General features: G+C 33.6%; 1 protein-coding gene across 2 annotated transcripts; it reads left to right on the top strand.

Moving 5' to 3' along the window:
• Positions 1–1047: 1047 nt before the first annotated feature.
• LOC122289037 (probable LRR receptor-like serine/threonine-protein kinase At1g53430) lies at positions 1048–16018 on the top strand. Of its 2 annotated transcripts, none has more exons than XM_043095933.1 (24): positions 1048–1282; positions 7982–8156; positions 8399–8470; positions 9037–9105; positions 9221–9292; positions 9371–9442; positions 10175–10246; positions 10331–10402; positions 10519–10590; positions 10682–10753; positions 10859–10930; positions 11165–11233; positions 11372–11437; positions 11525–11587; positions 11748–11786; positions 11883–11932; positions 12024–12391; positions 12529–12724; positions 12804–12938; positions 13469–13587; positions 13848–14058; positions 14158–14395; positions 14867–15017; positions 15134–16018. In XM_043095933.1, the coding sequence occupies exons 1-24, from the start codon at positions 1171–1173 to the stop codon at positions 15560–15562; spliced, it is 3066 nt and encodes a 1021-aa protein (XP_042951867.1). In that variant the 5' UTR covers positions 1048–1170; the 3' UTR covers positions 15563–16018. The 2 variants fall into 2 exon arrangements, with proteins under 2 accessions (XP_042951867.1, XP_042951866.1); XM_043095932.1 differs by lacking the exon at positions 1048–1282 and adding an exon at positions 6335–6691.
• Positions 16019–16990: the final 972 nt, after the last annotated feature.

Below are 16990 nucleotides of genomic sequence, written 5' to 3'. Positions count from 1 at the left end.
ATCCTTAGATATTTATTCGGTGGCGACAGTAGCTCTAAACCATGAGACAATAATAAAATGTATTAAAAAAAAATTCAAGATGGTCCAAATGACGGATTGGAGTGGGATCCCCTCCCCCGGTCCTCAATTCAATCTTATCAGTCCACCCAATCTGCTTACGGCCGCACCTAGACGACTTTTCGCGTTCCAAGTGCTTTTCTACAAGGGCGGGTCTACGCCAACCTGGAGTTCCGCTAGCGTTTTAATATTCTTTTTTAATATATATATATTTTAATTTATTTTTTAATCTTTTTAAAAATATATTCACAATATTATTAAATAATATTTTCTTAATTACTGAGAAAAAAATCATAAAAAAATACAATAATTGCAACTGAAATGTCCCAGCAGAATCTATCTTTTTTCTTTCTATAAAAGTAAAAGCATTTTCTCATATTTACTTTTGTATTCCTTGATATATACGTACGTGTATGTATATATAAAGAATAATTTTATATATAATTATAAAATATATAAATATTATGTAATTATTTAAAAAAATTAATTTTATTATTAAAAAATTAATTTTTTCATATAAATTTCATATTTTATTTATGTTTTTAAATGATGAAATGGTATTTATATAATTCACATTTACAAATATATTTTCTCATATATATTACATCTCTTCACGGTTTTTTTTTTTTTGAAGAATTCCCTTCTCGTATGTTAAACGTTTAACATTTGCAAGTTTATGCTTTAAAATATATTTTAACTATAAAAAAATTTAATCACAAATTAATTACATAAAAATAAATCTATAAATTAATATAATTTAATGTTTTATGTTAGATTATAAAATTATTTTTTTGTTAAAAAGTCGATATAATAAATTTAAGAAAGTCATACTAATTTATAAATTTATTTTATATAATCTTTTAAAAGCTTTAACAATTGTTAAAAATAAAAAATATTTGCATTTGCTTATTATTGATGAATGAAACAAAAAAAAAAAAATTCTCTCTATTATTTAACACCTCGTGGCTCGGCCTCTTATTCTTTGCCACCAATGCTCCAACCACCCTGTCTCTCTCCCTTTCGGCGTTTGTTAGTTTGCTGCTCTCCATCTGGTTTTTCCCCCATAAAGGACCTTAATTAGCGCTGGCAGTTTGAGTTAGTCGGGGGAGGAAAATGGGGTTCTTGATCTCAGATAAGATTGTCTATGTTCTTGTTCTTGCCATTTTGGTTTTGAATTGCCTCACTGAGTTTGGAACAAACGCTCAACCTTTGGCACAGAATGAAGGTACTTTTCTCACGCTACACTGATCTTGGGCATCTGTTTAATTTTCTGTGGATATATTTTGTTGTTACGAGTGCGCTTTCTTCATGTTCACAGTGCGGCAGTTTTGTTTTCAGAATTGCGCTGTTCCTGTGTTTTGTATATACACCCGTTTTTACCGTTCTGTGAAAGCAGTTTCTTTGGAATTTTTGTTTCATTTTCGAAATTCAGGGCAACTTTAACGATGAATGTCTAGTTAAACTATGCCTTTTACGCTGTTTGCGTGCGAGTTGCTCTCCGAAGTTCCAGTTTTTTTTTTTTTCTTTTTTTTTTTTCTCAATTATTTAGAATTATTCTGCCGCGATTGCCCCCATCCGCATGAATAGCGAAAAACACAGAACCATATGCATGCATGTGATATGGGTCCACGTGATCAGCCACTGTAGGCCGATCGAGTCGAAATAAGAGCATCCACATCAGTTTATTCAAACTATTTTTTATCTTTAAATTTAAAGGATTTTATCAAAAAATGGCTTACGTCAAATTGGTTTAAACCTTTTCATATCAATTATTAGTTACAGTATTTTTATCTTATTTTTCATTTTTAAAAAGTCTTATAGCAAATTCAAATACTTTATTTATTATTTCAACTCCTCTCCCGCGGTTTATCTTCATTTCTCTTTACTCCCGCGCATCCTCTTCTTCTTCTAGTTTTTTTTTTTCTTCTCTCTTTTCTTCCTCTTTTCTTCTTCCAATTTTTTTTCTTCTCTCTTTTCTTCTTCCCTCTCCCGTGTCTCTCCCTTCTCTCTTCTTCTATTTTTTTTCCTGTTGTTTCTCTTCGTCTTCCCTCTTTCTCTCACGCAGTTACTATCTTTCATCTTTCACTTCCTTCTCTCGAGCACGGCACCGACACCCAACAATACGGTAAAATCTGAAACCCTAACTACTGATTCCTGCTCTTGATTTTGTTGTTTGGGTTTGATTTTATTGATGTTGTTGGGATTTTTTTGGTGGCTTTTTTCTCTAATTTTACGAACTTGATTTTTTCTGCCACCAAACTGCTCAATCCTTCAAATTTCTTCGTATTTTCAATTATTATACTTCTGTTGTAAAACTGAATTATAGGTTTTTTTTTTCAAGGATAATTCAAGCTTTTTAATAGTTGCTGGAACTTATTGGGTTTGAGATTTAATTTAAATCCTTGATATTTTCACTTTTTAATTGTTGTGATTCCGAAGGGCTTTCTCCTGCAATTGTATTCGTGAATTTCAGGGCTATTTTAGGGCCTTCTGCTGTCAAGGTTTCTTTTTTTTTTAATATTATATATATAGAATTTTATTATTATAGAGAATGTGATAGCTAATCCAATGTAGGTTTTAAGAGTTAAGTGATTAGCTAAAAAATAAAAAGTCAAATATTCTTCAAATTTTAAAGATTAGGATAGCTAATCCAATGCCAATGCTCTAACATTTCATTACTTTATGTGCAAAATTGATCCCCTAGAATGGCACTCCATCTTTTAATTTGTATCTGTAGGCCAGTACTATTGATTGAAGTTCAATATTGTACATGATCGAACTTGAGTTTACGTATTAAAAAGTTATATATGTTATTGTTAAAATGATTGAAATTAATTTATGTAAAAAGTTTAAAATTAATAAGAACAACTAATACCAAAAGTTGATCTATCCCCCTCTCCTTTCGGAACTCTCTGACTTTAAAAAAAATAAAAAATCATCTACATTTTTACAGTCTCTTCCTTGTCCCTCCCATTTCTCATTTTTTCTTTTCATTTTCCTTTTATTTTTCCTGATTCCTTATTTTATTTTTCTTCTTTTTAACACTAAAAAATTCAGATTTATAATTTTTTGACAACTTTTAAGAGATATGTACGGCATAAAAAAAACTCACAGGCTATAAGTTATTAGAAAGATAGTAACGATTTTACAGAAATCACCACACGTGATTGTCACTAGTTGCTCACAATTGTGCATAGTTTTCAGACACCACCCATTCTAATAGCCTTTTAGCCACAAGCACTGGATCACTATTAGATCTTTCAAATCTAATTTTAAAAAGAGATCAATTTATTGCCTTCACTTAGGTCAAAGTTTATCAAAATTTGTTCAAATTGTAATCCATCATATTTTATTCTTATTTTCCTTATTATATAGTTAAAAAAAAAAAAAAATTAGTTCGTCTCTTGGAACTTGGGAATCTTGGGATTAGTTACATCACATGTTACCGTAAAAGGATACTTTATTCTTAAGTTCTTATATTCACACATATATTTTATTATAAAAAATATATATTAATTATAAAAAATATATTAATATTATTTAATATAATATATTATATCTAATTTATAATAAAAAAATATTTTTAATCTAATAAATTAGATTAAATATTTATAATTTATAATTTTTTTATATAGAAATTGTGTGTATGTTGGACATTTTTCTTTATTGTATGATACCGCGTGATGCTTTTATTTTATAAAATATTTAATTTTTTAAACATTTTATTTATAAAATTAATTGAATTATTATACTTATCATTATCATTCACGTACCATATATTTGTTATGAGAAAAAAATTAAAAGATAAATTATATGTGAAATGCCAAGTAAAATTAGTTGTTCTAATCGTCAAGCATTTATCTCCTCCAGCTTATGATAGCTTGTTTAGCCTAGCCTTTCATAGTTATCTCGTTTTAGTTTTGATTTCTTTCATTTCAATATTTTTCAATTATTATTGTGATGTATACTGTTTATTCATGAATTTTGAGTCTTTATCATGTTAAAGGATGAGCCATTTTTCCCAATATTCTTCAACTTACATCTTTATGTTACTTTCTAATATTTATATTTTTCTTTACATGTCGTTACTTGGATTGATAATTAAAACTCTGATAAAAGATTTATTGTTATCTCCAAGACTTCAAGTGGTTCTAGGCTTTTTTTTTTTGGATTGTTTCCAATGCTCTCATTAGTATCATAGCATTAACTCTTTGTTACTCTTGGGTTCTCATTAGGAGTTTTTCTTATAAATATGTTAGCACAATTTTAATTATTTTTTTGAAATTGTTATTATTGTCAATTTGAATCTCCAATATTTGTATATATTTTTTTGGTTTATATTAGATAATTGTTTATGATTATTTTTGGCTTTTACAATTTTTTTTTTTTTTTTGAATTCTTTTAACACAATGTCGGAATAAGTTTTTTTCACCAAATATTATAGTGGGTAATACTAATATCGACCAATACCTGTTGCGGTAATTGATCCAATTCCTACTAGCAATAACAAAAATAAACAATTTTTTGTGGTGAGCTTAGTAGGCTATTGCTGTGGGATTTGTCATGGGAACACCCAGGTATTTTTCACGACTTGAACTTTATATAGAATAAAATATTTTTGTGGCAACTTATATCTCCCGAGCCTTCCACGAATAAAATTGATGAGAATATAATTTTTTCCCACAAAAATGATGTTTTGGGCCACATAAAGAATTTATGGAAAAACAAAGTATTTCTTGTTATGCGTGGCCCAAACTCTATTTCAATAAATGAGTCTCCAAGTTAAATATTTAATTAATAAATAATTCTAAGTACAAGTATCAAGTAGACAAATAATATTTAAACTCTTTGTACAAAAGTAAATCTTATTAAAAATAATAATTTTCTTTTAAAACTTTTTCAAGATGAAATTTACCTTTTTTAAAATGTCCGCGACTTATATATTTGGGATATGTATAAATCATTTTATAGTGATAAAGTATAGAATCATGATTGAATTATGACCTTTGATGTGATATTATACAAAATTATTATTTATTCTAAAATTATAAATTAATAAAATAAGTAAATTTTATTATTTATTTTATATTTTAACAATAATTATCTCAATTGCCATTTCTTAAAAAAATAAAAAAATAAAATTGCACTCTGGCTGTTTCCGTACCAGTTCTCAACTTTGTATATATAGGCAATGTAGCACCTGCCTGCGTGGCTGCATGAAGGACCACAGGTTCTCAACTCGATGTCCACAGCTGTTCAAGAAAATCTCCCTCAAGACCAACTTGCATATAAAAGAAGGAAAAAATTTATACACTTCTTATCATTCATACAATTTTCATACATTACATTTTATTTTATTTTTTATAAAATATTTAATATATAAATAATGAATAAAAAATTTAATTAATTTAAAAAAAGTAATTAAAAAAATTATAAATATTAAAAAATTATAATATATAGAGTTTGGAGAGATTGAATAGCATTGTTATAAAAGAAAAGCTGGTTCGAGGTAAGCTGTCAATGATATTTAATTGTTATGGGCAAATGAAGTCCACGTCCCATAATGGCATAACGCTTCTAGCCACCATCCAGAGAGGCAGGTTAGAAAAGTCTTTTGCAGTCCCCATTGACTTATCATGTGGGCCATGCACGTTCAGGATCTTCTAGTTCTAGCTTGCCTGATAACTTTTGTATGAAGCTGCATTAATGATAGCCAACTAGTCTTACAAATATTCAATCAATCAAGGTACGTGTGGTAAATGCATTTTGACTGTCAATATAATAATTAATTAAGTATAATTGTCATTTTTCAATAGTTGTGGGCGCTGTCGCAAATGGATAACGCTTCGTCGATTACGACTTTTCCCGTTTGAGTACACGGTCTTGACCTGTACCGTTCGTACCGTAAGAAAACAAAATTATTCAAAAATATTATGTTAATGTGTTAAGACAATTAAAAATTATGAAAATTTTAAAATTTAAAGTTTAAATTAAAAAAAATAAGATAATAATTGTCACTTAATAAATGCATAAAATATCTACGAATATATTAAAAAAAATTAAAATGGTCCAAATGGCTGATTGAAAAAAAGATCAAACTATACGTCGCCCGCCACCCCCTCCTCCGGTCGTCAATTCTCAATCTTATCAGTCCACTACATCTGCTGACGGCTGCAAACAAAACAAAAAAATCTGCTTACGGCCGTACTTAAAACGACTTTTCGCGTTCCAAAGTGCTTTTCTATAAAAGTAAAAGCATTTCACATCTTTACTTTTGTATTCGCATACGTGTATATATATTACTTTCCGGGATTTTTTCATTTTTATTTTTTGGAAGAGTTCCCTTCACGTACGTTTATTATTTAGCACCTCGTCCTGATCTTATTCTTTGCCACCAACGCGCTCCAACCACCCTGTCTCTCTCCCTCTCGGCGTTAGTTTGTGTTGCTGCTCTCCTTCATCCTTTCCCCCAATAAAGGACCTTAATTAGCACTGGCAGTTTGAGTTAGTCGGAGGAGGAAAATGGGGTTCTTGATCTCAGATAAGATTGTCTATGTTCTTGTTCTTTCCATTTCGGTTTTGAATTGCCTCACTGAGTTTGGAACAAACGCTCAACCTTTGGCACAGAATGAAGGTACTTTTCTCACGCTAGGCATCTGTTTAATTTTCTGTGGATATATTTTATTTTTACCAGCGCGCTTTCTTCGTAGCCGTAGTGCGGCAGTTTTGTTTTCAGAATTGCGCTGTACCTGTGTTTTGTATATACACCTGTTTTTTCAGTTCTGTGAAAGCAGTTTCTTTGAGATTTTTGTTTCATTTCCGAAATTCAGGGCAACTTTCATGATGAATGTCTAGTGAAACTATGCCTTTTACGCTGTTTGCGTGCGAGTTGCCCTCCGAAGTTATAGTTTTTTCTTCTTCTTTGTTCTCAATTATTTAGAATTATTCTTCCGTGATTGCCCCATCCGCATGAATAGCGAAAAATACAGAACCATATGCATGCATGTGATATGGATCCACATGATCAGCCACTGTAGTGACGGCCGATCGAGTTGATATGACATTTCATTACTCACGTGGAATATTGATCCCCTTTATTGATTCCATCTTTTAATTTGTCTCTGTAGGCCAGTACGATTGATTGCAGTTCAATATTGTACGTGATCGGACTTGAGTTTACGTATTAAAAAAGTTATATATGTTATTGCTAAAGGATAAAGCCTCTTTGCCGTCTTTGCCGCCTGCGGTTGACCGCTGGCAAATTTTTTTATTTTTTATTTTTTTAACTTAATTATTAAAAAAGTGATTTTAATAGAATTGATGTTTTTTTTTTATTTAATAATTAAAAAATATTAAAAAATGTGAAATAAAAAAAAATATTAAAGAATGGGGGGCGGCATTTTAGCCGGACCCCATCTAATAATAATGGAGGTGACAGGTCTTATCATCAATCCGCTTTAAATAAAAAAATAAAAAAATCTTATCGTCAATCAATGCATATATGCAGACTGCAGAATAATCATGATTACCTAGATTGAACTGCTTGTTTCTATTTTTATTTTTTTTAGTTGCTTGGTTCTATTTAAATGAGAAGAATCGTGATTATCTAGAATTTTTTAAAATTAATTTGAACTTTTTTCTTTTTCATGAACCTTTTTCCACTGTATAAGACTGGTATTTTAGTTAATTTAATATTTACTGATGAATGTAAATAGTATATAGAATACCACATTGTTTAGGAGAGATATATATTCTGAATTTTAATTATACTATTGATTAATTTTTTTAAAATATGGACTTATATTACGTGACAGCTAATTACAGACTTACCTCTTTCTCTCTCAATTTTTGCTTTTCGTTTCCTTTTGACTTGGATAATCCGTAGATTTGATTTAACATTCAAATTTATTTTGTTGATCAACAGTGAAAGCTCTCGAAGCAATAACCACAAAATTGCAGAACTTAAATTGGAGGATCGACGAGAATTTTTGTCATAATACAAGTGTCGACATATCCATTATCGACGGTATCGAAACTCTAAGCAATGTCACATGCGACTGCACTCTCGAAAATGGCACTGTTTGCGGAATCACGAGCATGTATGAGCTTTCCTTTTCTATTCCTCCCCACATTTTCTTGATAAATAAACATCAACCTAAATGTTTGTCGATATGTCTAGCAATCTTTTCGGCATTGATATGTATTAATCGTTCTGGTATACAGCAACAATATATATATATATAAGCATGCAAAAATACGTATGACCACATCATGATGTTTTCCTGTTCTAAATAGTACTTGAACTTTGACATATTTTTATGATTTTTCTTTTTGGTGACAGCCAACTAAAGGATCTTGCTTTAAATGGAGTTCTACCGGCTGAATTCGGAAATCTTACTAATCTGATACAACTGTAAGATCAGAAACATGAGTGCTTTAATTTTATGCATTAGAGAACTCAAGTGAAAAATTCTCTCTTACAAATAAATAAAAAAAATTTATAAATTGACATGACTTGATATAATATGTTAAATTCTAAAACTCTTTTATTATACAGTACTAGATTTGCCATCTCATATGGAGCCATTTCAATTTATAAGTTTACTTTGATTTTTTTGTAAGCCCAACACTTTTGAATAGGCCATTGCGCTCCAAAGACTAAGAAATTTGACATAGGATCTGAATTGGTTTTTCTTAGAACTTTTAAAAATCAATAGCATTATTCATTGTAATAGAGACAAATGGTAAATACGGTAAATGGCAATGCGATGTACCAGGCAAGCTACCGATGAGGACCATGACAATAGAAAAATTGCATTATCAGTGATGACCACTTTTTTTTATTCTAGAATATATGAAGTCCGTTAATATTTCATTAGATTTTGACAAAATTTCATGGAATATTGGGATCCTTTTTTCCCAATGATTCGATGTTGAGAAAGCTCAGTACTAAGTAGCGAAGTTTCTTCCATTAAACAGTGATCTCACTCGCAATTATATCAATGGATCAATTCCTCCAAGTTTTGCTCAGCTCCCTCTTGTCAATCTGTGAGTAATTATTTGCATTTTGTATCTACGAAAGCATATCTTTTTATTTTCCATTCAGGTGTTGGCTAAGGGTCAATGGGTTGGTCAGTTTGTAAAGGTAATTGGTACCCTGCAGGTCTCTTCTGGGAAACCGGCTAAGTGGTACAATTCCAAAGGAAATTGGTGACATTACTTCACTTGAGCAGCTGTAAGTCCTGATCACCTGAACTGAAAGAAGATTAATGAAGTGCAACTTGGATTACAGTTTAAGTTGAATTTTTTACAGGGTCTTGGAAGATAATCAGCTCAGTGGACCTCTTCCGGAAAGCCTCGGAAAATTGAGCAACTTGAAAAGACTGTAAGAATGCAGTCTTCATCCTCCCTTACTTCCCTTGTATTTGTTAAAAGCCACCCTACGCGTGTGAGAAACATGCACCGTTTGGTGCTTTGGTTTATTAGGCACCGTTTGGTGCTTTTGTTTTGTTAGGCACCTCTCCAAACATTATGCAGCAGATTGCTGCACCGTAGAGGTCTGCTCTCCTATAAATAGGAGAGCTTAAATGTGCAGAAGGTGCAGTGGGGGGGAGAAGAAAAGAAGAGAGAAAGAGGGTACGTGAGAGAGGAAAAGAGAATTTGTAAAGTTTTTGTAAATCTCGTACAAATTCTATAAAAGAGGCTCCAGTGGACGTGGGCAATTTGCTGAACCACTTAAATATCGTCTTGTGTGATTTTTTTGGACAGGCCGAAGGCACAACAGTATTTTATTGTATGCAATGTTGTTTCATCTTTGCAGTCATTCTAGTTATGTACTTCTTTCTGTTTCTTTTTTTTTTTTTTAAATCTTTTGGAAACAATCATTCAAATATAATGCTTTAAGTCCTCTATCAAGTATCGAGTGTGTACTAGTTGGAACTAGGCTTTAAAATTGTAATCCTTTGATAATTATGACTCAATTGTTTTGGATATAAGGTAGATGGGGCTAAGACTTCGTATCCATGCTAAATATTGACACCACACTTTGTATTGCACCAACACTTTTTGCCATATTGCATCAAGTAAATGAGTGACTGAATATTTCAATATCTTGCAGCGTTCTTTCTGCAAACGATTTTAACGGCACAATACCAGAAACATTTGGAAACTTGAAGAACTTGGTGGATTTGTAAGTGATGCTTTTTGACATTATTATATGGAGATATAGCTTTTAGAATTAAGAGATTCTTAAAACTTAATCTACTCTCTGCAGTAGGATAGATGGGAGCAGAATATCAGGGAAAATACCTGATTTGATTGGGAATTGGACGGAACTTGACAGACTGTGAGTATTGTACTCCATTCCTTTTATCTGCCATCTTTTCCCTCTTTGATATATGAATTTGAGTTTTTTTTTCTTATCTTTCTTTATTATCTATTATCTAAGGACTCTTTTTGCAGTGATATGCAAGGCACGTCCATGGAGGGCCCCATCCCTTCTAACATATCCCGTTTGACAAACTTAACTCAACTGTGAGTACATGTTCCTTTACTGGAAATTGATTAGAAGTGGGAAATGTCGAAGATGATACAATTATTTTTACTGATCTGTCAAGTTTTTCAGGAGGATATCTGATTTGCAAGGATCAAGTATTGGATTCCCCAATTTGCAAAATTTGAAAAAATTGAAATTTTTGTAAGTTCTATATATGTACTTCATATTATCTGCAACGATTAATCCTATTGTGACCAACTTTGTGGTTTATTTTTTTATATTCTTATTCTTGTGTTGTGCCCTCAGGTGGCTTAGAAATTGTTTAATCACTGGTCCAATCCCAGATTATATTGGAGAGTTGAAAGCTTTGAAAGAATTGTAAGTTGCTTAAAATGAGCATACTCCTTGAGATGTTTTTACTTATGAAGTTCTTTTTCTATGTCCAGCCTGCAATCCTGTTTCATTTCCTATGTTATGCTCTATTTATGCACTTGCTTTTGAACTGAGACTATCACATATAAGTCACACAACGCATGTCCATTTTTTTTCCCTGTCAGGATATTGTAATATCAACTACAATGTATGCTCATATGAATTTTTTATTTCTTGTAGAGACCTGAGCTTCAATCGTTTAAGTGGTCCAATTCCAGAGCAACTTGTGAGCTTGGATCTAGATTTCATGTAAGCTGATAACGCAAAATTTTGATCAATCTTTCAAATGTTGTCTTTATAATGTTTCTCAGATTGTCTCCATGTGTATACTTCTCTGAGACTGCTCTCTTGGCAAGAAACGAGTTGACATATATTTTATGGATGTAGGTTTCTAACCAACAACTCATTGAATGGGGAAGTCCCTACTGGGATATTGTACAGCCCAAATAAGTTGTAAGTCTCCTTTAAGCTGAGAATTTTCATTTTATTTGGCTGTAAATCTGTCTATACACAATGATAATATGTTTCTCTGTATCGCAGGGATATATCTTACAACAATTTTTCAGGGTCGCCTGATGTTAGTTGCCAAGTACAGTCACCTGTGTAAGTTTCTTTAATTCACTAATCACAGATTGTCCTGTCAAAGATAGAAGAAAATACATCTAATATTAGTTTCTCTTATCTCCATGCTAATCTATACATACACATGACTGACATATTCATTCCTCTTGGATCGTTCTAAATTAGTTTAATAATCATACAGGAACTTGATTTCCAGTCATTCATCTCTTGACAGCAATTCGTAAGTTCTTTGCCATTTTAAGACACATTTATTTTGCATGTTTGAATTGCATTAAGACCAAATTTATTTGACTGAACCTGAATTCTCAACTTCTAGGAGTCGTTGGTGTTTGAAGAAGGACCTTCCCTGTTCTGGAAAAGCAAGTTGTAAGCATTGATGCAGATGTGATTGTGCTTTCATGAACTGCAGTAGCTTACGAGTAAATATTGTATGACGCGATTACTTCTATATCCGCAGATCATTCCTTGTTTATTAATTGTGGAGGGCAAGAGATGAGTTTTGAGGGGAATGAATATGAAGATGACTTAAGCAAAGAGGGCGGGTCGCACTTTAGTTCTGTTTCTGAAAAATGGGCTTATAGTAGTACAGGGGTTCACATGGGTAAGTCTGAGGCTCCCTACCTTGCAACGAATACATTTTCCTTGAATGTGAGTGGACCAGACTTCTACCAAACAGCCCGACTTTCCCCTCTATCACTTAAGTACTATGGTCTTTGCTTGCGGAAGGGAAGCTACAAAGTAAAGCTCTACTTTGCTGAAATAATGTATTCTGATGATCAGAAATCTAGCAGCTTGGGGAAGCGCATATTTGATGTCTCAATTCAAGTGAGTTGATAGATATTTTATAAGATGAGGCTGTAGTATGTCATATGATTTTCTTCCAAGGTTTTAGCTTTAAAAGAGGAAGGATGCCATTTTTTCTGAAGTTTACGAGGCTTTTTTTTTTTTTTTTGTTCTCACAGGGGAAATTAGTCTTGGAGGATTTTAACATTATGGAGAAAGCTGGGGGTGTTGGTAAAGGAATTGTAAGGGAATTCGATGCTCTTGTTAATGGTAGTACTCTGGAGATTCATTTATACTGGGCAGGGAAAGGAACTACTGCCATTCCTGACAAAGGTGTCTATGGACCTCTAATTTCTGCCATTTCAGTGACACCTAGTAAGTTTTTCTCGTGATTTAGGATCTCTATCGTTTGTATGATGAAGTTGTCATCTAAGCATTCATCATCTTCTTGTAGACTTTGACGTTTCAAGTGGCCTATCTGCTGGAGCTATTGTCGGAATTGTACTTGCATCATGTGTGGTCCTTGTACTGATTTTGGTAGTTCTCAGAATGAAGGGTTACCTTGGGGGTAAAGACCTTGAAGATAAAGGTAATATTAATCACATAAAGTATTGTCTAGCCACCCATTGATGATTAAGCTTTGAAGTCTTTATCTTTCTTTGTATAAAACGTACAAACAGACAAACACCAAGGGAGAGACTATGGACAGAAGATGCTCCTTTATTCGTATAGCTTTGGCTTTAATGACGAATAGACGATTGACCACATAATCTCTCTCTCTCTCTCTCTCTCTCTCTCTCCCCAAACAAAATTCCAATATATTGCGGGAACAAGATACTATTTTGAAGTAAGAGTTGCAAAGTCTCTTCCTTAATGGTATTACTCGCTAATAAAAGGTCCCGATATTCTAGTAATTCAGAAGAGTCGGACACTGATTAACGGCCCAATTGAAAGACAAAGTAATCGTCCTTTTTCATGGCTATATTTGCCTGTTTCATTGTGTACCTGTGGAAATTCATTCTAGCACAGCTTTTTTTTTTTTTTTTTTTTCCTTCTTTTCTTTTGTTTCAATCTCTCTCTCATTTGTGGAAGTTTTCTTATTTCCTTCTCTTCTTACAGAACTACGTGGACTAGATCTACAAACAGGTTTTTTTACCTTAAGACAAATTAAAGCTGCGACCAGTAACTTTGACCCTGCAAATAAGATAGGTGAAGGAGGTTTTGGACCCGTTTACAAGGTAATTATGATTTCTTTTTTTAAATCTTGAAAAATGATAAACTCGCAACTCTTTCACCACTCTATTTTAAGTGGATGGTAGTTATGTAAGATTGAAATTATTTTTACTGAGGTGACATAATTACGTGTTTCATTATCCTTCTATCTCTGGTAAGTTTGATCATTTGCAAATGGTGTGAGCTTACCACAAGCTAAGTAGTTAGAAATCGTAGAAGATCCAACTTGAATATATGATTCTGAAATTGTTTAGCATTGTCTTAGGGTATACTATCAGATGGTGCTGTCATTGCTGTTAAGCAGCTATCCTCCAAATCGAAGCAAGGGAACCGTGAGTTCGTCACTGAGATAGGCATGATATCTGCATTACAACATCCCAATCTAGTGAGGCTTTTCGGATGCTGCATCGAAGGAAACCAGTTGTTACTTATATATGAATACATGGAAAACAATAGTCTTGCCCGTGCTCTTTTTGGTAAATCCTTTACTAGCATCCACCCTTTTTATTATTTAAAGAGTAAGACCAGTAAGACATAACCGAAAGCTCTCCCTTTTATTTTGGTTTCCAATTTAGGTCGTGAGGAGCAGAAGCTACACTTGAATTGGCCTACAAGGAATAAGATATGCCTGGGAATAGCCAGGGGATTAGCTTATCTCCATGAGGAATCGAGGTTGAAAATCGTTCACAGAGATATTAAAGCAACAAATGTTCTCCTTGATAAGGATCTAAATGCCAAGATATCTGACTTTGGTTTAGCTAAGCTTGATGAAGAAGAGAACACGCATATCAGCACTCGAATTGCAGGAACAATGTGAGTTCTATCTCTGTCTGTCCTCCGGAGTGCCGTGTATTTAGCTTCTCTAAATAGGGCTTGTTTCTTGTAAGACAGATTCTAAACATGGGTACTGAAAACAATAGTACTCATGATTTTCATAATAGACCCAAGGATATAATTAGTTTGGACATATGTAATGTATAGAAGATGCAGCCTACTTTTGTTAAAAAAATGTCACCTACCAAGTCTGTTCTGCATCACATTTTCATAGAGCATTTGCTGTTTAAACCCAAATATTGTCCTAGTGCGCTCAATATTGCGTAGTGATGTGACGTAATGGGTTGCACTTTCACATATGCTGGCCAATGTGTGAACAGAAAACCTTGCACATTATTTAGCGAATATTTAGGTGCTTTTGCAATGGATATTAGAAGGTTTTCTTAGCTGGCATTCATTCTGTATAATGGCACATTTACTCACTATTCTAGTGCTGTCTGGTTCTCTCAGAGGTTATATGGCTCCTGAATATGCAATGAGGGGTTACTTGACTGACAAAGCGGATGTCTACAGCTTTGGAGTAGTTGCTTTGGAGATTGTTAGTGGGAAAAGCAACACAAATTACAGGCCAAAGGAGGAGTTCGTTTATCTTCTGGACTGGGTAAACACCTCAAACCTTCTTTCTGTACATATTGATTTTAATTATGTTTTGTTACTTTGTGTCTGCATACTTATGCATGTTTTGTTTTGTTACTTTGCTTTTACATGTAACTGAAGGCCTATGTCCTACAAGAACAAGGGAACCTTCTAGAACTTGTGGATCCAAGTCTCGGGTCAAGCTACTCCTCTGAAGAAGCAATGAGAATGCTCAATTTGGCTCTCTTATGCACCAACCCTTCTCCCACTCTCAGGCCATTAATGTCTTCCGTTGTAAGTATGCTTGAAGGAAAAATTGCTGTTCAAACACCAATAATCAAGCGTAGTGAAACGAACCCAGATGCTCGGTTCAAAGCCTTCGAGAAGCTATCACAAGATAGCCAAACACATGTCTCTACATGGTTGCATGACAGTCAAATGCAAAGAGGCATGTCAATGGATGGGCCATGGATTGATTCCTCTGTTTCTCTCCAAAGTAAAGACGAGATCCGAGACCATTCTTCATCGAGCAAGCTTTTGGAGGAACATAAGGATGTTCATTTAGAGTGATTCTTTTCTAAGGAAAAAAACAAAGATTCATGAATGGATGGATTTCTTGTTTTCTTTTGATTCCATTGTAGCTATTTCACGAATTATTTATACTTCCAGAACAACAGTTAGAGAATGTGCTAGTTCACGAATATTTGCTACAAATTAGCCACTATTCACATCACACATCTCACACTTCTAGCTTTTCATAAGATAAGGAATTGCTTTTCATAGGGTGTATGAATCTTTTTCATAGGATGTGGGGGTGTGGATGGTGAATAGTGAGTGATGAGAAGAATTATTTCTGGTTACAGCGAAATGGTGTCAGTTTTGCCTTGGTGTTGGATGGAAAACTCGGCATACAAATAACAGTTTTACTGTCGTGTTGAATGATGAACTAGGCATGCAAATACAGAGTGTTGAATATCTCTTGATTGTACTATAAAATCGTGACATTTGATGTAGTTTATTTATTTATTTGTCCTCTCTTTCTATCTCTCTGTTTGTTCAGCTGCGCAGCAGCCAGGGCAATGATGAATAATTGATTTGCAACATCCATGACCACGAGCGCATAGGGCTGAAATTACAGGTAAAAGAACAGGGGCAACATAGAAGTGTGTGACATGCTGCAACAAAACTAATCCTGATTTCTGACCTCCTCCGACCCCTAAAGCTTTCCTTAGATTAAGACCACCAAAATCATTCGTTGGATCATGCAGTAGCCAACCAGAAGCCCCAATATTTTAGAATCCCAGGGAAATAATGTCGTGCCATCTCGTCATTTCCGTGCGATAAAGTTGCCTTTTCTACATACAGTTTCGTCCATTGTGACACTGGTCCCTCTCTCTCTCTCTCGTTTCGAGTGCCACTTCCTGACGAACTCTCTAGCCTTCCTCAATCTTCGCAAGCCGAACCCAAAAGTCCGGAAAATGTTCTTGATTCCAACATCGATCATGGGTTCCTGCATAATCGGGATGAGTTCCCGAGATTTGAGTGCTTGATGTGCTGAAGTGTCGTCTGATCAAATGGACTATAGATGGAGTAGACATGGTGTTTAAGGATCAGAAATCGCTGAAATCTAACCCCTTTGCAAGTGGCGTTGGAAAACTGCGTGACAATCCGCTGGGTTCATCGACTGATCAAAATGGTAGTGGTTGGAATACTACTTCACAGAGTTGCCAGGATTGTGCAGAAAGTACTTATCAAGCAAAAAGAGATAGAGCAAGTTCTACTATGCAAGAAATTGAAAGGGTATGCTCGAATTGTGATGATCGTCAGGTCGATTTGAGGAGAGATCGATTCAATGCCACGAGCGCTTGGGATAACGAACATGCCAATGTTCCATCAGGAAGCTATTATGATCATTTTCCTTTAAACTTTCTACGTTTTCTTCCATTACAAAAACATAAGTGTAAGAATCCATTGTTTAGATTCAATGAGATGAATTTT

This window comes from Carya illinoinensis, chromosome 12 (assembly GCF_018687715.1).
Source record: "Carya illinoinensis cultivar Pawnee chromosome 12, C.illinoinensisPawnee_v1, whole genome shotgun sequence".
Taxonomy (NCBI): domain Eukaryota; kingdom Viridiplantae; phylum Streptophyta; class Magnoliopsida; order Fagales; family Juglandaceae; genus Carya; species Carya illinoinensis.
This window is presented reverse-complemented; position numbering and strand designations above follow the sequence as displayed.

Excerpts from the sequence above, each read along its gene's own strand:
- LOC122289037 (XM_043095933.1), top strand. The coding sequence starts at position 1,171 with ATGGGGTTCTTGATCTCAGATAAGATTGTCTATGTTCTTGTTCTTGCC. Across the intron at positions 8,157-8,398 it reads GTTTGCGGAATCACGAGCAT|CCAACTAAAGGATCTTGCTT; the intron begins GTATGAGCTTTC and ends TTTTGGTGACAG. Across the intron at positions 12,725-12,803 it reads TGCCATTTCAGTGACACCTA|ACTTTGACGTTTCAAGTGGC; the intron begins GTAAGTTTTTCT and ends ATCTTCTTGTAG.